This window comes from Girardinichthys multiradiatus, chromosome 8 (assembly GCF_021462225.1).
Source record: "Girardinichthys multiradiatus isolate DD_20200921_A chromosome 8, DD_fGirMul_XY1, whole genome shotgun sequence".
Lineage (NCBI taxonomy): Eukaryota > Metazoa > Chordata > Actinopteri > Cyprinodontiformes > Goodeidae > Girardinichthys > Girardinichthys multiradiatus.
In genome coordinates this window covers 16,772,336-16,792,563 of record NC_061801.1, presented here as the reverse complement: position 1 = coordinate 16,792,563, position 20,228 = coordinate 16,772,336, and the positions used below count along the sequence as shown (strand labels likewise).

General features: G+C 37.7%; 2 protein-coding genes across 3 annotated transcripts in view; both read left to right on the top strand.

Annotated features, from left to right (window-relative positions):
* col27a1a (collagen, type XXVII, alpha 1a) overlaps positions 1 to 14,440 on the top strand; it is a 95,999-nt gene extending 81,559 nt beyond the window's left edge. Inside the window, exons 33-61 of the mRNA XM_047372996.1 lie at positions 598 to 651; positions 1,970 to 2,023; positions 2,113 to 2,166; positions 2,263 to 2,316; positions 2,432 to 2,539; positions 2,615 to 2,668; positions 2,777 to 2,884; positions 3,002 to 3,055; positions 3,702 to 3,755; positions 3,937 to 3,993; positions 4,102 to 4,155; positions 4,236 to 4,289; positions 4,375 to 4,428; positions 4,650 to 4,703; positions 6,202 to 6,309; positions 6,742 to 6,849; positions 6,952 to 7,059; positions 7,192 to 7,245; positions 7,500 to 7,562; positions 7,642 to 7,695; positions 7,800 to 7,835; positions 7,949 to 7,966; positions 8,084 to 8,119; positions 8,198 to 8,224; positions 8,353 to 8,403; positions 10,874 to 11,042; positions 11,127 to 11,236; positions 11,313 to 11,531; positions 11,649 to 14,440. Of these exons, the coding sequence (XP_047228952.1) occupies positions 598 to 651; positions 1,970 to 2,023; positions 2,113 to 2,166; positions 2,263 to 2,316; positions 2,432 to 2,539; positions 2,615 to 2,668; positions 2,777 to 2,884; positions 3,002 to 3,055; positions 3,702 to 3,755; positions 3,937 to 3,993; positions 4,102 to 4,155; positions 4,236 to 4,289; positions 4,375 to 4,428; positions 4,650 to 4,703; positions 6,202 to 6,309; positions 6,742 to 6,849; positions 6,952 to 7,059; positions 7,192 to 7,245; positions 7,500 to 7,562; positions 7,642 to 7,695; positions 7,800 to 7,835; positions 7,949 to 7,966; positions 8,084 to 8,119; positions 8,198 to 8,224; positions 8,353 to 8,403; positions 10,874 to 11,042; positions 11,127 to 11,236; positions 11,313 to 11,531; positions 11,649 to 11,795 (2,175 nt within the window). The 3' untranslated portion in view covers positions 11,796 to 14,440. The remainder of the gene's footprint in view (positions 1 to 597; positions 652 to 1,969; positions 2,024 to 2,112; positions 2,167 to 2,262; positions 2,317 to 2,431; positions 2,540 to 2,614; positions 2,669 to 2,776; positions 2,885 to 3,001; positions 3,056 to 3,701; positions 3,756 to 3,936; positions 3,994 to 4,101; positions 4,156 to 4,235; positions 4,290 to 4,374; positions 4,429 to 4,649; positions 4,704 to 6,201; positions 6,310 to 6,741; positions 6,850 to 6,951; positions 7,060 to 7,191; positions 7,246 to 7,499; positions 7,563 to 7,641; positions 7,696 to 7,799; positions 7,836 to 7,948; positions 7,967 to 8,083; positions 8,120 to 8,197; positions 8,225 to 8,352; positions 8,404 to 10,873; positions 11,043 to 11,126; positions 11,237 to 11,312; positions 11,532 to 11,648) is intronic.
* Positions 14,441 to 16,794: 2,354 nt separating this feature from the next.
* Positions 16,795 to 20,228, top strand: part of cdk5rap2 (CDK5 regulatory subunit associated protein 2) — a 47,583-nt gene continuing 44,149 nt past the window's right edge. The window contains exon 1 of one of the 2 annotated variants that reach the window (XM_047372424.1): positions 16,795 to 16,959. In XM_047372424.1, the coding sequence (XP_047228380.1) occupies positions 16,904 to 16,959 (56 nt within the window). In that variant the 5' untranslated portion in view covers positions 16,795 to 16,903. Of the gene's footprint in view, positions 16,960 to 17,645; positions 17,772 to 20,228 lie in introns of those variants that run through there. The other variant, XM_047372425.1, reaches the window with a different exon arrangement.

The window sequence follows — 20,228 nt, the reverse complement described above, 5'->3', positions numbered from 1 at the left end:
CCTTTGGGATGTAGTGGAACGGGAGATTCACATCATGGATGTGCAGCCGACAAATCTGCAGCATCTGTGTGATGCTATCATGTCAATATGAACCAAACTCTCTGAGGAATGTTTCCAGTACCGTGTTGAATCTATGCCACGAAGGATTAAGGCAGTTCTGAAGGCAAAAGGGGGTCCAACCCGATACTAGCAAGGTGTACCTAAAAAAGTGGTCGGTGAGTGTATATTGCTGACATCTGCTGTTGGCTCACTTTGAGCTTTTATCCTGAAATATAAATGAATGAAGACGTGGGTAGATTGAATGAAACCTTTTTTTTCCCCTGATGGGTAGTTATAATTTTTATTTCCCTTGTAGTGATCAATTTTTCATAATTGGAAGATCAGCCATCATAGAGATGATAAGCTCATACTTAGACATTGTTTTTTTTATATAATTAAACTTGCTTATTATGTTGGCTAGGTCATCAATGTATGGATTACATCATCATCCATATATTTTCTGTTTGCTTCTCTTCTTTTGTTGTTTTTGTACATGTAGAACTAGATCTGATTTCTTTAACATATTTGCCATTTACGTTAATATGCTGTCTTCCTCAGGGACCACCTGGACCACCTGGGACTGTGGGATTGTTAGGAGAAATTGGTCCAAAGGTAAGCAAATATACAACACCTTGCATTTTCTCACATTACATCCACAAACCTCAATGTATTTTATTGAGATTTAATGTAGCAGACAAACACATAGGGCATGATTCTGCACACAGTCTCCACAATGTTTTCCAAGTAAAGTCTGAAAAGTGTGGTATTTATTTGTATTCCGGCCCTCTCTGTCAATGATTAGTAAAACCACTTTTTGTCATTTCAGCAGCTAGTCTTTTGGAGAATGTCTATCAGCTTTACACGACTAAGATTTATGTTGTTTCTTCTTCGCAAAATAGCTCAAGGTCAGTCAGATGGAACATCTATTATAAAGTCTTGCCACTGATTCTCAGTGGGATTGGGTCATAACTTTGACTGGACCGTTCTAAAATGTGAACATACTTTGATCTGAACATCTAAGCTCTGGCTGTATGTCTGTCTGTCTTTTGCAGCCTTTAACAGGTTTTCTTCCAGGATTATCCTTCATTTAGCTTCCCTGTCACTACTGAAGAAAAGCATCCTCACATCACCATGTTTTGATTTCTTATTGCCGTCCTTCCATAAAGACCAGAGTCATAGAGTGCACGATTAGTAGCTGCCTTGTCAACAGATTATCCCATATATCTGTGGATCTTTGCAGTTACCGTGGACCTCTTGTATTTCTGATTTATTTTCTGCTTCCCCAACCTGTCAGTTTACGTGTCTTTGTAGTTCTGCAGGTGTGTCATACTCTTTATATTCTGAGATGATGGATTGAGCAGTGCTGCATGGGATGGGCCTCAGATGCTGTTTAACTCTGCTTTAAACTTGTCTAAATGTCATCTCTGGCCTTTTGGTTGTGCTTTATTTTCTGGGTATCAGAGCAAAGGGGGCTGAATACACCACAATTATCAGATAATGTTTTTTTTTTTAATGGTTCATTGTGATATTTGTTTCACAGTTATGCAATACATTGTGTTGGTCTATACCATATAATCCTAATAAAATAAAACATTGATGTTTGTGGCTGTAAGATGATAAAATCTTGGAAAGTTTAAGGGGTATAAATGCTTTCTCAAGGAGTTGGACAAATACACACATTTACCTAAATTTGCAATTATATTTAACTATGCATGTTCATAAATGAGCTTCTTCCAATGGATCAATAACACTAATATATCAGCAATCTGCCCTTTCAAACTAATTAACTGCCATCGACATGCCTTCCTTTTCTCTTTGACTGCTGTTATAGTAAATAATGGAACTTAGCAGTGATCCATTTGTTTCATGCATTGGAACTAGTTTGTTATTTTAAAACAGATTTATGATTTTCTTTGGGTTATTTTACAAGGGTCCTGATGGCAAAGAGGGTGAACTAGGACTTCCAGGCGAGCCTGGGGAGAAGGTGAGCAAACAAACCATTGTAGTTTTGCCTGAATGCTCTATTTAGGTTCTTTTTATTAACACTATAATTTGTTGTGACTTCTGTGTCAGGGGGCCATTGGACCACCAGGTAACATTGGCGAGCAAGGACTGATAGGACAGAGGGTGAGTTTGTCTGAACTGATCTATGAAACATCTCAGTTTATTAAAAAGGTGGAGAACTGGTACACTTTGGAGTTTTGCATGTATTCATGTGTGCAGGGAGAGCCAGGCCTAGAGGGAGAAGCTGGTCCAGCTGGTCCTGATGGAGCAAAGGTGAACTGCATTACAAATTATACTTAATGCTGCATTATTATGTTATTGACAAAGTAAATCGAAAAGTGGCTGTGATGCACAAAATTCAAAGAGCTACTTGTATTTATATGATCAGGGTGAAAAAGGTGACATGGGTCAGGAGGGTGACAAAGGCGAAAAAGGTGAAATTGGACTAAAGGGAAAGGAAGGTCCACCTGGTAGTCCTGGACTCACTGGTGTTAGGGTAAGTCACAATGCCTTCACCATAAAACATCCATTTGGTTTTATAAATTAATTGTTTTTATTGTTTTTGTTTAAGGGGTCAGAAGGGAAGCCTGGTAAAATTGGTGAACGAGGCAAACCAGGGCCAAAGGTATTAACATTAAATTAATTATTTAGCAACCACAAACATTCACAAAAGAGGGACATAGAACATCTGCTTCATATGCTTTGTTGATTCTCGTACTTTATGCCTGTCTAGGGTGCTAAGGGCCACCTGGGTCACCTTGGAGAAACTGGAACAGTGGGTGATACTGGTCCGCCAGGATTTGTTGGGCCAAAGGGCTCCAGAGGGACTATAGGACATGTGGTAAATTGGAACAGTAATGATGAAAACGTGCTTAAAGCAGACAATATTTCAACTGAAAAAACTTGACATGATATCTATAATGGGTGGTAGGATTAACTGCACGTTCATTGCCTTCAGGGAGCTCTGGGCCGGATGGGTCAACAAGGCGAAACTGGTCTTCCAGGTTATGAGGTAAAATAAATTGTTAGCGTTTGAAGTTTTTTACATTTTACAACATTGCAACCATAAACCTCAATGTATTTTAATGGCATTTTATGTGATATATCAACAAAAAGAAGGGAAATGATTCATTGTTGCCCCAGTTAGTCAAATCTTTGGAAACCTCTGAAACTCAGATACCCCTAAATAAAATCTACTGCAACAGCTGCCTTCAGAGCTCAGCTGTTCAGTAAAGGCCTCAGAGGTTTGCTAGAGAAGAATCTGTTGAAAGCAAAACATTTGCAAGAAGAAAGCCATCATAAGGAGTTCATCACAAGTCATGTAAGGGACACAGCAAACATGTGGAAGAAGCTCCTCCAGTTACATGAGATCAAAATGTAACTTTTGGAAAACATGTATGACAATATGGTAGAGTCAGCATTATGCTGTGGGGAGGCGTTTCTTTAGTAGGGAACATAAGCTGGTCAGAGATGATAAAATGGGTTGCAAAAGCCTTTAAACTTGGATGAAGATTCATTTTTTTATTTAATTATGCTGATGCAACTGCTCTGATAGGTGGTTAGACAAAGAACAAATGTATATCGTTTGGATGGAGATCTTGGCTCATTTTGTAAGGGACTATAGTATTTCATTGCTTTTTGATGTCACTTTGTCACAGGGCCATCTGGGACCACAGGGCCCCATGGGGCCTCCAGGACCAAAAGGTGAAAAGGTACACCTCCTTCACTTTATGTGAAATAAGGATCTCATCATTCTGTGCAATAAGATTGTGTTCCTTATTCCAATCTTAGCATTAACTTGACATGTCCCATTGTAGATGTCAGGGGCTCGAAGGCATACCAGTTTGTATGATTTTATAACTAAAAGAATTAATTAAAATGATCTCTGTTCAGGGTGAGCATGGTGATGATGGGAAGCAAGAAGGTCCTCCTGGTCCTCCAGGTCTCATAGTAAGTCCTATTTGACCCCTGCTTCTCTCTCTTTTTATTGGTTAGTCCTTAAAGTAAATCAGCAAATCTGCAGTTTGCTTGAATATTTGCTTGAATATGTGTTATCAGGGACGTCCAGGTGACAGAGGAGAGAGGGGTGAATCAGGAGACCCAGGGTACAAAGTAAGTACGATAGATTATTTCACAACACTTTATTTAGGTGTTTTCATGAAGAGTCTTAACATTCTGTTGTTGTATTTAAGGGTCAAATTGGTTTAGATGGAGAACGAGGCAGACCTGGAGCTCCTGGACAACCAGTGAGTGAAAAAACATTTGATTTTCATGCACAGCAGAATTTACATCACATCTATTGATTCATTTAAAAACAAATGTCAATTTCAGGGCCACCCTGGACCACATGGACAAAAAGGACCTAAAGGGGCCAAAGGAGATCAAGTAAGGAAATACTGAATTCTTTCACACGTGCATTTCACACTTTACAATAAAATTAACAGCTCTGTGACAAAACTAAAAATCTGAGGGAAATTAGCAAAGATAAGGAAGAGCAAGTAAAATGGTCATTTGTTTATTAAAAAAAAAAAAAATCAGGGTTTCAAAAAAACAATATGAATAAAAATTATTTTCGTATTTAACATTTCTGTTTTTCTTTTATTCAGGGTCAAAAAGGCAAAAAAGGACAGCCTGGACAAAAAGGAGCCAGAGGAATTGAGGTACGTTATTGACTGTCTATAAGTCGGGGGTGTCCAAATTTTGCGTTCGGCTCAAGAATGGTACAAATTTGTCCTGGCAGCACAGGTGGTTGATGCAACCCGGAGCAATGAATGAAACTTGGCTGAATACAGCAAGCGAAAGTGACTCATATCCATTCTTGTTGCTGAGATTAAGCTAAAAAACAAATTTAAGAGAAAATAGAAATACAATTGGTCAAACAATATGTGGATATTACATACATGACCAAAGTGCATATGGGAGGACAGGAGCCGCATGATGAGTAGAGAAGTGGATTTAATAATAATTAACAAAAGACTTACAGACAGGCTGGACACGAAACATGGCATGGCAGATACAAAGTAGCATTCAGAGTAGATATCAGGAGGAACCGGTGGCAAACAATGAACACCAGAGAGTATAAATACTGAGGGACAGTGACTAATTAACACAAATGAGCAGGGAGTGCAGGGAGGTAACAGAAAACATCTAAATGACTTGAAGCAAGTAAACAATGAGACAAACTAAAGAACATTAACAAGGGGAACCAGATCTATAAGGAAAATCTAAACTAACACATCTAACACTGGAATCCAGGGAAGGAACAAAAACTAAACAGAATGAATCTAATAAACCTGAATGGACAGAAATAAAACAAGAAAAGAACATGCCAGTGCAAAGAAGGTAAACAGAACTCATAGCAAAAACCTAACACAGGCAGATTAAGACAAATCATGTATTTTAATAAGGTAAATGTTCTTTTTAATGTTTCTACAATGATTTACCAATCCATTTTTTTACAAAACAAATCAGCCTGCTTTATTCATTTAAGTGACATATAGTGTGTTTAGTTTATTAAGTAGGTTAAATAATAAGGAAAATCCCCAATAAAATTATATTTTTGTTTTAATGAAAGAAATATTTTTATTTTTTTGTCACCCTCATGCACTTCAAACTTGATCATTTTTTTCTGGGTTGAAAAATGTTTAGACATAAACGGTGTAAATGGACAGTTAAATCACTAACCCAACGTATGTCGTTATTATAAAAGCTTTAACCAGAGGGGTAATGTAGACATGTAAAACACCTTTTTTTAATTTTCACAAGAAAAAAAGTATTGCCCCTGCTTGAACTTGTTTGTCATCTTGTTACAACCTTAAACTTCAAGGTATTTTATTTTGATTGTATTTGATACTCCAACATCAAGTTGTGCATAATTGTGGAAGCAAACTTATACATTTGTAAACATATTTTACAAATAAAAATAAGAAAAGTGGGATGTGCATTGTCTTCACCCCCCTCATTTATTCTGATGCCCCTAAATTAAATCCAATGTAATCAATTACAGCTAAACTGGCAGGCTTTGCAAGGAGACCATTATCCAGAGGAAGAACATGACAATGTGTAAAAAATGACTTAGGTGTATGAATACTTTTGTAAGGCATTGAGTTAGTTGGAAGCGTGTAACTTCTAGTCGCGTAACCCCTACATTCTCCTCAGGGTGGGGGTGGTCCTCCTGGTCCCAGAGGTGTGGTGGGTCCAGAGGGGCGTGAAGGTGTACCCGGGGAGGATGGAGTCCCAGGAAAAGATGGACGTAAAGGCATGCTGGTAAGACTTCTTTATGAGCCTATTCATAAAACTCCTCGTTCATGCTCCTCTTGACGTTCTGGACTGGTTTTATGTGTTTATTGGACACAGTTATTGAAATATTCTGTACAAGCAAATTATTAAATCTAGGAATTTTAACGATTGAAATATTTTGCCGCCAATAGACTGTTTGCCCAGCAGAAAAGTCCTCAAATCAATTAATTCTTATAATTTACCTTGGTGCAACCTTAAACATCTCTACAAAATTCAATAACCTTTTATTGATTTGACGTTTTACATCCTTGTTCCTGTCACATTCTTTCTCTATAATGTATTGCTATGATTCTCGAAACATATTAAACACCTTGTTCTGGTTCAGGTTATTATTACACTGTTGAATAATTTTAATTCTTTCGATTTAGACACTCATTAACTTTATCTGTTTGTGAATAGGGAGACCACGGTGATGATGGGGCAGTAGGGCTTCCTGGTAAACCGGGGGGACGTGGTAAAACTGGCGTTCCAGGACTCCCAGGAAATCAGGGAGGCATAGGACCAAAGGTAAGAGGAAAAGGAAATAAATAAAGCTATCTAGTTGTCCTCATACTGGCATATTTTGGTCATGTCTTCAATGATAATGTAACTATTTATTTGTCTACTCAGGGTGAGCAAGGTCTTCGAGGCCAGAGTGGACCATCGGGAAAAAGAGGTTTTAAAGGTGGAATGGGTCTACCGGGGCCACAGGGAGACAGAGGACCTAAAGGACAACCTGTATGTGTTAACCAGACATAGTCACTGCAGTATAAACACTGAGACCTTGGGTTAGATTATCTCTTGATAAATGAATAAGTTAAATCTTTTTTGAGGCCATGTTTTTTGTAATTTTGATGTCGCCTTTATTAGGGACATACAGGAGAACAAGGTTTTCCAGGAATACTTGGAGTTTTTGGACCAAAGGTGAGCTGCTTTTCATAATACAAAACCAGAAAATGAAATATTATTTTATTTTATTTTACTGTATGTTACAAATTGGCTGCCTTCATACATAGATTGTTTTTTCATATCCACTGAAATCCCATCCATCCATCCATCCATCCATCCATTTTTTTTATCCATTATCTGTCTATCATCCATCCAACCAATTACCATAAATATTTGAGAAAAATTGTATTAAGTCCTGTTAATTTATAGAGGTGTGCCTTCATTTTCAGGGGCCTCCAGGAGACTTTGGGCCAAAGGGCATACGGGGGTCAAAGGGGCCTCAGGGTGAAATGGTACGTGGCTTAATAATCTAAAGAGTTTTCTGATACTTTGCAGTCCTTTTTATTTTGTCTCCTCATTTCTTTCGTTCAGGGCAGAAGAGGACTTGTTGGCCCTGTTGGAATTATTGGTCCCAATGGAAGTGCAGTATGTATTACATCTTAGATTTGTTTAAAATGTTCTGTTGTGTAAAGTTGCCCACAAATTAATAAGTACCAACTATTAATAAGTCTGTAAATGTCTTCTAACAGGGTCCTAGAGGACAAAAGGGCAACCATGGAGAGAACGTAAGTCTTTGTGTCCAGTTTATTTTACGTAGTCTGTCCATCATGCAATGTATGAAAACGAAACAGCAGATATTTCCCCAGACTGAACATGTGTCTTTATTCTCTCAAAACAGGGAGTTCAAGGTCCTAGGGTATGTTTTATGTTAATGTTCTATCTTTCTATTGTTAAAAATAATGCCGGTTTTGGAGTTAATACTTTCCTGAAATCATAGTAGTTTACACAGCATGCATTCTTTTTTCTTTTTCAGGGATCTCCTGGACCTCGTGGACGCCCTGGACCTCCAGTAGGTTTCCACTTTTATAAAAATGAGCAATTTTTGTTTCTGCTGCTGAGGACTCATTGTCTTTTTTCCTCTCTTTAGGGACCTCCTGGAATTCCTACTTCATTTGTAAGTCATGCTAATGTGCAATGATTTGTTTAGGTCCAAATGTTCTAAAGTGATTTACTAAAACGTAATATCTGAAAGGTGACAGTGAAACAGATGAAATGAATAAATGTGGGATTTTCGCTTTGCAGAAAGAAGATGGCATTTTGTTTGTTGATTCACCTACTCCTGTCAGGACTGAGGTTGGTAAAGTTTGATATTCCTCGGTTATATTGTGCACCAATTTGATGTTTTTGTTTTGTAAAGCTTTAACCTGTTGATACCGATTTTAGCAAATTGTAATTTATCTTTAAGAACTATAACATAGGTAGAGACAAGAACATTGTTCAAAACATGTTGGTTTTATAGCTACAGCAAATTTTAAACTTTTGTCCCTAGTTGGGCTTTTAAAACAATAATATTTAATTGACCAGCTAACTAAAACTACATTACATTAAAATACATATACATTTTCAGTGCAATAAATTTATAGTTATTCTACTAAAATGACATACTGTTGAAAAACGGCAAACAACCACAACAACATAACTATTAAGGCAAGACAAGGCAAAGCAAGATTATTTGTATTGCACATTTAGCAACAAGACAATTCAAAGTGTTTTACATGAACAAAACATAGGAAAAAAATGTACATAAAGGAAAGTAAAGAAAACCCATACTACAGATTGAAATTAATGATGTTTCAGTTAATACTTTAAATACAACATTTAAAGGCAATTATAAGCAAATGGGTTTGTAACCTTGATTTAAAATAACTTAGCATTTTTTCACATTCCTTAATGTTTGTTCTAGATTTGTGGAGCATAAAAACTGAATGCTGTTTCTCCATGTTTGGTTCTGATTCTGGGGATGCAGAGTAGACTTGAACCAGAGGGGCTGAGAGGTCTGGAAGGTTGATACGACAAAAACATTTTTATTTTATTTTTGCTAAGCCATTCAGTGATTTATAAACTAAAATAAGTTTTTTTTATAGTCCATTCTCTGAGAAACAGGGAGCTTTGGTCCTTTAAACCTGGAAATGTTCTTCAGCTGATAGAAGGCTGACATTGTAATTGTCTTTATGTACCTCTGAAGGTTCAGGTCTGAATCCATCGTTACACCCAGATTTCGGGCCTGATCAGTGGTTTCTATCTGTAGTAACTGAAGCTGAGTGCTGAGTCTTGATCGCTCCTTCTTTGGTCCAAAAATGATTACTTCAGTTTTGCTTTTACTCACTTGAAGAAAATTATGGAACATCCGCGCATTGATTTGTTCTATGCAGCTACTCGATGCTTCAATGGGTTCATAGTCACCTAGTGACATTGTAATTTAGAGCTGTGTGTCATCTGCACAGTTATAGTAACTAATCTTGTTGTTATAGTCTCAACTAGTAGGAGGATGTAGATGTTAAATAGGAGGGGCCCCAAAATGCAACCCTGGGGAACCCTGCATGTTATTTTTGTCAACTCCAGTGTAAAGTTACTTGTTTACACAAAGAAGCCCCTGTCCTTGAAGTAAGACTCAAACCAGCCAAGTGCTGTACCAGAAACACAGACCCAGTTCTCACTTTCACTCCAGTAATTACCAGGGTCAACAGTGTCAAATGTGCACTGAGGTCCAATAATACCAGCACTGTGGTTCTTCCACAGTCTGCATTCATGTGAATGTCATTGAACACCTTGACAAGGCCAGTCTCAGTGCTGTGGTGAGCTCAGGAGCTTGACTGGAAGACGTCAACGCGCCTTGTCATTGTTAAAAAGGTATTTACCTGTTGAGACACAGCTTTTTCAATAGCCTTACTGATGAATTGTAAGATTTGAGATGGGTCTGCAATTTTGCAATTGCAATTTGATCAGAGTATTCTTTTTTAACAGTGGTTTGCTGTTTTAAGGCCTAGGGAAAACACCTGACAAAAGGGATGACTTTATTATTTGAATCAAATAAGACCCTATGACAGGCAAAACTTCCTTCAAGAAAGCTGTGGGTAAAATATCAAGACAGCAGGAGCAGGAGATTAATTGTATGATTTCTTCTAAGCTTTTGTAGTTGATTTGATAGAATTGTGTCTTTCTGTCCAAATTTGTTTTGATTGGACACAATATTGGTACAGGGCTTGATATTGATTTACAGACTACTCTTCTAATCTCCTGGATTTTCTCAGTAAAGATGTTAGCAAATTCATTGCCGGTCCTGGTGGAGTGGGGTTCAGATGTGATAATCCTAACCCTGTAGCAGTTCTTCACAGGGATTTCCTTTTTAGCAGAGACAACCTTCACTTTAATAGGAACAATTAAATTGATGTCTGAAATTTTACAATGGAAGTTATCTACTTCCTATTATTATCCTTTCTTTGGATGTACTTCAAAAGAGTCACTGTACAACAGTCTCCACCATGTTCATGACAGGCAGTTAAAAGTTCAAATGGGTAAAATAGAACAACTTTACACTTTTACACTTTTTCAGACTGCATGTTATTTGCTGAAAGGCTTGCGCTCTCTCTTGTTCATTTCAAACCCTTAGCGTGGTGCATTCATGGAATGTAAAAAAATTGGTTTCTGTGTTTCCACTTGACCAGACACCAGATAGAGCCCCTCATGGTGAAAATTGTCAAATTCCCATCACAAGAGGATTTCTAACTGAAACTTTTACTGATTCTTGTGCTCTTTCCTCCAGCATAAACCAGCGATGGACCTGCCAATGCTTGACCAGGGAGCAGAGATCTTCAAGACCCTCCACTACCTCAGTAACTTGATCCAGAGCCTGAAGAACCCATTGGGCACACGGGACAACCCCGCCCGCATCTGCAGGGACCTTCACAGTTGTGAACAGAAGTTAAATGATGGTGAGAGGGGATATTTATTATGCTAGATAGAGTGAAAGATTTCTTTTTAGATTGTTTTGAAAAGGAATTTGTGTTTTTTCTCAGGCACTTATTGGATTGACCCCAATCTTGGTTGCTCATCTGATACAATAGAAGTCTCCTGCAACTTTACTGGTGGTGGACAAACTTGCCTTAAACCAATAACAGTATCCAAGGTATAAGGTGCAACTGTAGGTTTCTTAATGTTTACACACATGGGCACCATTAGATTCATCAGCTTATCTTCTGCAGCCCACAGTTGAGGTTGGCCGTGTCCAAATGAACTTCCTGCACCTCCTAACCTCAGAGGCTATTCAGCACATCACCATCCACTGTCTGAACGTTTCAATTTGGAGATCAGCCGAGGATCAGATCCCTGACCGTCGGTCTGTGAGATTTAAGGCCTGGACCGGGGAGGTGTTTGAAGAGGGAGGGGAGCTCGAGCCAGATGTTTTGGAGGACTCCTGCTGGGTAGGATTAAAATGTTGTAATCTGGTATAAAGTGCTTTAGACCTCACGCTTTCATACTGTCCTCAAAGCTGCTGACTAAAGTGTATTATTTTTTTGTTATTGTAATTGTGTTTTCAGATAAAAGATGGGCGCTGGCACCAGACCCATTTTGTGTTCCGTTCCCTGGATCCCACCCTGCTTCCTGTGATTGACATTTACAACCTGCCAAAAACAAGCTCTGCTTCACATTACCACCTGGAGATAGGTCCGGTTTGCTTTCTTTGAAGGTCACAGGTCTTCTGAGCACAAAGGGATGGACGATCTCCCCTGCGAATCATCTTAATGCAGACACAGGCACCAGAATGGTCATGTAATTGTGGCCAAACACCATCCAAGGGAGAGAAACTCAGTGCCTCTCCCCGCCTATAACAGATACTGCTCCACAACCAAACTCCCATTGGACTGCAAACAGAAAAAGGGAGGAAGCGAGCAAGGCGGCGGAATTACAGGAGCAGGGGAGTTCATGTACTAATCGCTTCTCAGAGCAGCAAAGGATTTCTCAAGTTCTTTCAAAAGGATCTCCACGTGGATGCCTGCTAAAAGAAAAAAGACCATGCAATGTCTCCAGGACATTTTGATGTGAAAGGAGGCCAAGTTCAGCAATGGATATTTGAAGTAACTTATTTTCACAACTGTATACAGGCTGTATACTTTGTGTAATATTCAGATTTTGTCATAACATCTAAAGTAATTGGGAATGTGTAAATATAGATATATATATATGCTACATTATTGATTTTATACATGTATATCTTCTGTAAATTAATAACCTTTAAGTGCAATAGATAAACGTAAATAAATATTTTGGAGCGTAGAGTTTAAAACCGGATTCTTAAGTACACTGTGCGAAAAGGCAAATAACGTTTTTTTCTCACGGTCTGACATCAAATTATACTAAACCTGTTTCCTCTTTTTGCTCAGTTAGGATGACCAAAATGATTTGTATTTGGTAAATGAAAGAACAAGAAGAGAGGTTTTAGAGAATTTTTATTGACCTTGGTTAAATTCAGGAGCTTGTATAGGATTACTGTGGAAAGTACATTATGTCAAACTCTTGTAACAACATCTCAAAACATCAGCCAAGAAGTTAAAGCTTGCCTGCAGTTTACCAAATGGACAATTACCATGTTTTAGAGTGGCCATCGCAAAGCCGTGATCTCAGACCCAAAGAAAGTTTGCTGGCAGATATGAAAAGATGTATGTGAGCAAGGCAGTCAACAAGTCTGAGTCAGTTATACCAGTTCTGTCGAGTGAAAATGGGTGAAAATTACAGCAAAACATGATCAGAAGATTTATATATATATAGTTAGATGCAAATATAGTTTGGTGATTCTAACCTAAAACAGGAAACTTTCGGTCAGATTTAATGGCAGACAATGAAGAGGAAATGTGTTGTCTTTTTATACAATGTATGTAATTATCTGGTTTAAGCTGTATATGGAAGGAAGAGGTACCATTTTACTTGCCTTTGGTGCTCATATGCTCATGATCTTTCACAGATGAATTAATCCAGAAGCATAAGTCATATTTTTATGTACTCTGAATGGGAGATTTCAATTTTCTTCTTGCTGTGACAAAAACAGTGGCCGCAAGCCAAAGCCATTTTCAACAAGTAAATCGTTATGTTTGACACGGACGCCACTGATGACTGGGAGGAGTATAGATGTCAGACTGAAGAACAGGAAGACAGAGCTCAAGTTCTCAGTAGTGTTTTAACAAATCTTCTCTAACTGTGGACTGTAGGTTTAGGTTCTTGCTTCCTTATTTACAAATGAAAACAGACACGCTCAGCACCATCTAAACTTTTAAAATAAAAAAACTACAGCTAGAGGCTGTTCTTAAAAGTGGATATGAGCCACAGAAGATTAAAGAGCGGTTACAGGAATCAAAGCAAGACCTCTAATGCATGGTGCTAAGAATATTTTCTAAGGTGCTAATGATAGTGCTGGTATACACCACTTTGCTGAATTATTCAAACGCTTATAGTGCATGCAGGCTTTGCTTAATAAAAAAGTTCATATGCAATTTTCCCATTCCATTCCTCTGCACTACAACCCCATCCCAACCCATTTATCATGACAGAATTTTCCAATTATATTTTATTTCCACTCTGCAGTTGAAGAAATGCTAAGTATAAGCATTTTTTATACACAATATTTCTGCGCTTACATCCAGCATAAGTCGCAGGGTTTACTTTCATGTACAAAGTCCCGCTGAGCTGTATGTAATATTTTTAGCATCTAGTAGATTGTTTATAAGAAGAAAAACAATAATTGTAGCTGGAAACAAGGGTGTATAATTTTGTAAACCTTAATGTATACAGTGGATCCCCTCTTGCTAATTTAATGTTATTTAATGTTAATGTGGTGGCAGACTGCGCAAATTTCTCTTAGTTAAAGCAAATCTACTCTTATTGACAATGTTATATATCCATGCTCCCAACTGGTCTTGGAGTTTAGAGATTTTTTAATGTGTAAATTTGGGGCTCCAGAGAACAAATTTATTACAATATTATTTCTTTTATTTTTCTAAATTTTTCATTGTTTTTATTTCTTTTATGATAACCAACCATGTACTGTATGAGAACTGTGCTCTTCTATAACTTGTTTTTAAAGAATTATGCAAATATGTGAAAATGGTTTCTACTTTTTGTAAATCTTTCCTTCAAATGAGCTAAGAATACCTCATAATTTTACATGAGCAAAGATTTTCTATTGCATATATAGTCAAAACCTGTCCAAAAAATATCAGCCAAATGCAGCAAGTCATCAAACTTTGAATGAGATCATTTCTGGTGCATTCATCTTTTTATCTGTCTGCTCTTTAGTTATTGTTCAGTGACAGTTTGTTCAATAAATACTTTAAATTTGTGTACTGATTTTTACTTTTTAATTACTTAAACGCATTCAAATTACCACACATAAAGAACCTGGTGGCTAGAACAGCGAATCGGAATTTTTGTGATATATTTAAAGAAAGATTAGAAATGAAACTCTTACAATTTATAATACTGTAAAAGTACAATTAACAACTGTACTTTTTATGAAAACTACATGATTTTTACAAGAATATTTTGCAAGAACTTGTTTAGCTGTTCCCTCGCGACCCAGTATGGAAGAAGTGGCTATAGAAAATGGATGGATGGATGTTTAGCTGTAATCATGACATTTGTCACAGCAGTGTGTTAATACCATTATGTTTTCTGTTTAGACTTACACTGCTCTTAGACTATTGCACTCTGAGGAATTATGTGGGTGTCATCTTGGAACATTCTCACACCATTAGGGAAGACAATAAATTATCAATATTTGGAAAATCTCCTAGTTATGATGGTTAACTCACATATTTTTTTATGTTTGGCCCCGCACTATTTTCCTGAACTGTAGTACACACAAACCATGTTTATTAAACACAGCAATACAAGAATAATGTGAATACCAAAAGTATTCATACACCTTGAAAAAACAAATAAATACTTCATTTAATTTTATTGGCATCTCATGAGATAGACCCACATTACGTAGTCCATAATTGTGAAGAAGACTACAAAGTATAAATGAATTCTATATTGTTTTACAATTAAAAATCTAAAAGGTTTGGGGTCCATTTGACGTCAGCTCTCGGCACTCTGGAGCCTCTAAATAAAATTTACTGCAATCAGTTGCCTTGAGAAGTTATCCAACAGAGTCCATCTGTGTAATTGAATCCCATTATAAATACATTTGTTCAAAGGTTAGTTTGAAGATTAGTGACCTAACACCATCACAGAGACCAAGGATCATACCGGACAGGTCAGGGATAAAGTTGTATAAAAAGCTTAAAGGGTTGGACTGTCAAATCATTTCCCAAGGATATGCCTCAGCTAGTCAGAGTGGGTGGAGAGATGGATAAAGGTAAATACAGAACTATTCTGGAAGAAACCCTGTAAACATTTGTTACAGTGGAATGGTTTAAGTCAAAGGAGTCTGCTTGAAAAGTCCAGACCAAACTCTAATTGAGCATATTTTGTAATTTGAGTTGTCAGATGCTTCCCATCCAATTGTTCACAGTTAATGTGCCAGTTTGTGTTGGTTTATTACATTAAAATCAGAATAATACATACTAAAGTGCTAGTCAGAAAATATGGAAATGTTCAAGAGATAGGAAAACTGTTGCAAGGCACTGTATGTGACATCTAAAAATCACAACAAAGTATGGGGTCCTTCTCCATTAAAAATCTTTTTGTTGCATTTTCCCACTTTGTATGAGTGACCGGATTATTTTTTTTTATTACAAATGGCGTAAAAGTGACGCTTGTTTGTTTTTATGTGCGCATGTGTGTGTGTGCGTGTGAAGATGGGGGCGAGGGGTTGCAAGGCATCAGCTTTAGGCTGAAATTCACATTTACACCACATGGTGTCGCTCATGATATTTGGTTATTTTTCTGATGGAGGTGTGCCAGCTGTTTACACTAAGAAGGTTGCTTATTTGACCTAGCCTCTACTCTCTACAAAACTACAAAAATAAATGATCATAAAAAGACCAGATTATATATTCGTCTAAACTATCTTTGCAAATCTGTATAATTAACATTTGCATGGAGTGAGTGTTAATTATGCTGTAACACGTCCTACTCACCACACAAGTTATATTGAAAGAACACTTCCATGTCAACACGTACATAACTTAGCATGGTGCAAAGGCCACTGCCTGGACCTTCACGCCACTCAGTTCACAAATAGCGTACATTTCTGCTGTTTGTCTGACTACATTTCATGCACTGTCCTTGTTTTTAAGTAATGTTTTGTATTGTTTTCATTTTATAAGCGATAATGACGTACCCATGTGGGTGGATTTCGACTGGAACAAATTATTTAAAAGTGACAGCGATGATATTTTTGAGTCTAACGACCCACCCTTGAGTGTTTGTTTTGACCAATCGCTTTTTGCCTGTATACACGCAGCTCAACGCTGCCTTCTCAACTACTTGAATTTCTTACATTTCGGCATTGCAGAAAATCGTCACGCGTATACGCATACGTGTGTGCAAATATTTTTAAGATAATCGAACATTTATATTCATATATTTTTATCCCTTGTGTCGTTACAAATGTAAGTAGCCATGTTTGTATTCTGAAAGGGTCCAAAAGGGCTTATTTTCAGTCGTTTTAAAAATTCCTACAGCACTCAAAAGCATCACGAGTTTTCAACGTGCACAATGGTGACGTTTACCATATCGTAATGGCGGTACCCTGAACTATTTTGAATTCTTATCTGCTTTTCGAAGTTTACTCTGCGTCTTGATGGTAAAATGACATGTTTCGCTGGTGAAAACGTTATATAAGTGAACTGCTATGATGGATTCTATCGTTGGGGACGACGTGACGCTCCCTGTTGATGTCAACGGAAGGTAAATACTAAAACAAAAAAAAGCTAGCGAGCTGCTGCTAGCTAGCATGTCAAACCGTTGTATGTTGTAGCTCAACCATGTTATAAACCTCTAACCTATGGCTGTATTTACTGTAACGTCGTTTGCATTTGTTATATTGACTTGCAAGGTATGGGTTATGAAATAGATAGTTTTTTATACCTTTTATTTGTAAACTGCCTTTTATCGTTAGGATTATATTTTATAAAATATTGTTTTATTTTAAGTCTTATGTGAAATTTCCACGTCACATTAAAGAAGCTTTTTAGGGTATGTTAGCTTCAAAGTCTGCTTACGGCTAGCTAAAACATTGCTAGTTAACAATGTATGTTATTTGGTAGTTAGCGCTGCTTACACGTTAACAATGCATACAGAACGAACAAGCTGTCCCATCTCTTGACATTTTGTCTCCAAATAACCGATTTCTTATGTATTTCTACCTAACTTGTGCTGCCAGTTTCGTATTGCCAACACAGAAGAAATATATCAATTATGCTTGGCGTATAAGGGCTTGATGAAGTTGGCTGTAGATATAAACAGTGTCTGAGAAAATTAGAGGTTATATCCATCTGATTGGATGATACTGTGACATGACAGTGATGGTAGGGCGGCTTTTGAGCTGTCATTCAGGGTGCATTAAAGCGGAAATTATGAGCCAATGTGCTGCGACTTTGGCAGCGACGTCTCTTTCTTTGCTGCCTTTGTGCAAGAAGAGTCGTTATGATGCTGTATTTATATTCAGTTTGTGTTTTTCCCACGCGTGCTTTCCGTAACCGAAGACTGTGTTGATTGCGGTAAGTAAACACACGGTCATACAGCGCTGTTACTGGATGTAGATTGTTGAAAAAGCCAGTTCTTAGCTTTTCCTGTTCCGCTGTGAAACTAGTTGTAGCATCTTTGCTGTTTGGTTTTCAGTTGTATCGCTGGTTGTTTTACCTTTAAGCGACAGTCCAGCTGTGCGGTGTGGAAAAGCGGTCATCCAGGTGATAAGCGTGCCTCGGTAATTGAAGATGTTAGCTGATATGTGTGGTGTGAGTTACTTATTGGGTAATTCTGACACCTGATTAACCTTGCTCTTTCAGTTTTGTTAAAAATATAATATTTAACGCTTATGGCTCATGTACATATTTGCTGTTTTGTTTTCAGTGAAATTGATCTAAGTGATGTGTGCACAGCTGCTTATATGTTTGACATCTGCAGCTGAAAAAAGCGAGAAAAAGAGGAAGTCCATGTTTACAGAATCTTGCCATTGTTTCCACTGGAAGGTTAACTATGCAGCACTGGAAAAAAAAAACACTGAGCCACCGAGCAATTTCTGTGTCCCCTTTTTATGTATTAATAAAGGCGGTTTTTGTTATGTTGAATATGTTTAACATTAGTATTTGTTTCTGTTACCGCTGCTGTCACTGTAGAGTGTTTACTCTTCATTTACACAGGAAGAGACGTCTTGGCATGTAAAACCTCAGTGATGCAATGATTGTCAGCACAAGGTTAATGACATTCAGTGTTTTTGGGAGAGTATTGTGTTACAGTGGATGGTAATATAGCTATTTTTTCACATTACATCAAATATAACTCGAAGTATAACATAAAGATTATTTATTGACTAATTTATGTCAATACTCTTATGACTTCAGCTTACTGTAAAATGTTAGTTAACTTTCATAGTGTTTGCTATGGGTGAAAACGGAGCAAAGACTGGGAAGAGATGTCCCGTTATGGTAACAGCCTGAAACTGCAGATTCTTTAACTACGTTATTTAAATTTCTTACAAACAAAGAAAGGCTGGAGAAAAAAAGATAATTAGGACAGAGCCTTGCAAAAGCACTCATAGCCCTTGAACCTTTTCACATTTTGTCATGTTACACCCACAAACTGCAGTTTTATTTGGATTTTTAAAAATCATTTTAGTGTTTTATAAATCAAATTCTGAAAAGTGTGGTGTGCATATGTATTCAGCCCCATTGGCTCAATACTAGGGGTGCAGCGATTGCAGTTTTCTGGCCAATTCCGATCTTTCAAAAGCCTGACCTGCCCATTCCGATTTTGGCCGATACCGATTTCTTTTATAACCGACACATTCGGTACAATACACCTTCAAAGTTCCAATCATATTTGATTTAAAAACATTGAACAATACCCATGAAACAATTCATGAAACAAAAGTTTAGAGCATTGCAGTTCATTTAATCTTTCATTTTTCCCATTTTAAAAAGAAACCAAACTTGCACAATAGGTTACACAAGCAGATAAGATCGGTGGAATAGATCGGTTTCACGTGTAAGTATCGGCCAGTCTCCCAAAATTAAGGAAATCGGGGCCGCTGAATCGGTGCACCCCTACTGCTTATATTTATTATGTTAATAAGTTGCTCTCAAACATCAGTGCTGTAGTGTTAGTTTGTAGCATTAGCGCAGCTAGCATGTAGTGTTCTTCAGCATTTAGTTTTTCTCCTGTTAGTCTGCCTCATAGGGAAAGTACCTCCAAACGCTTTTGTGTTTACCTTGTTGGCTAAATAGTTTCTTGCTGTATTTTCCATGTCGGAGTTTAAAACTTCCCGCAGCAACGGTTCATTGTTTTGGTCAGGTGAGCGGCTGCAGGGAGGGAAGGGGCTGAGTGTCTTTGTTCATGCAGCGCTGCTGCTGGAAGAAGCCCTACAGTTTGTGAAATGTGAATGGCTCAGTTTATACCCATTTTGACACGAATAATTCATTTCTTTAGTATCGATAACATCAAAATACCGATTATTTTGACAACCCTGGTAAAGGGTCAAGAATACCTTGGCAAGGCAGTGTAAACACCTGACTCTGAATATGTTATTCCAAATTAGTTTGCAGACTCTTTCTTCAGTTACATTTGGTCATTAGATAGTACTTTCCTCTCTGTCAGAGCCCAGGGTGTGGAACATACAATTGGAGCCACTTTGGCATATTGTTTTTATATAAAGCTTATTTCCCTGCTTTTGAAAATCATTCTCTAGTGGTCCGCTATATTACACATGCAAGTGATAGATACTGGTGTACCCATTTGTGTTGTCGTCACTTGCTGTTTTCTAAAGTGACATTGTGATCCATATGTGTTGCTTTGTCCTTTGTTCTGGGTTAGAAATGTCAGTGTCCCTTCACTGGGTGATGCTTTGCTGATTTTGGGTCACAGTACTCTGCTTGTCTAGCAATGAAAGCTCCCTCCAGCCTCTAGGTTGACTGTTTGTGTCTCCTCCTCCGGGTGTGAACACAAGCGCTTGGATGCCT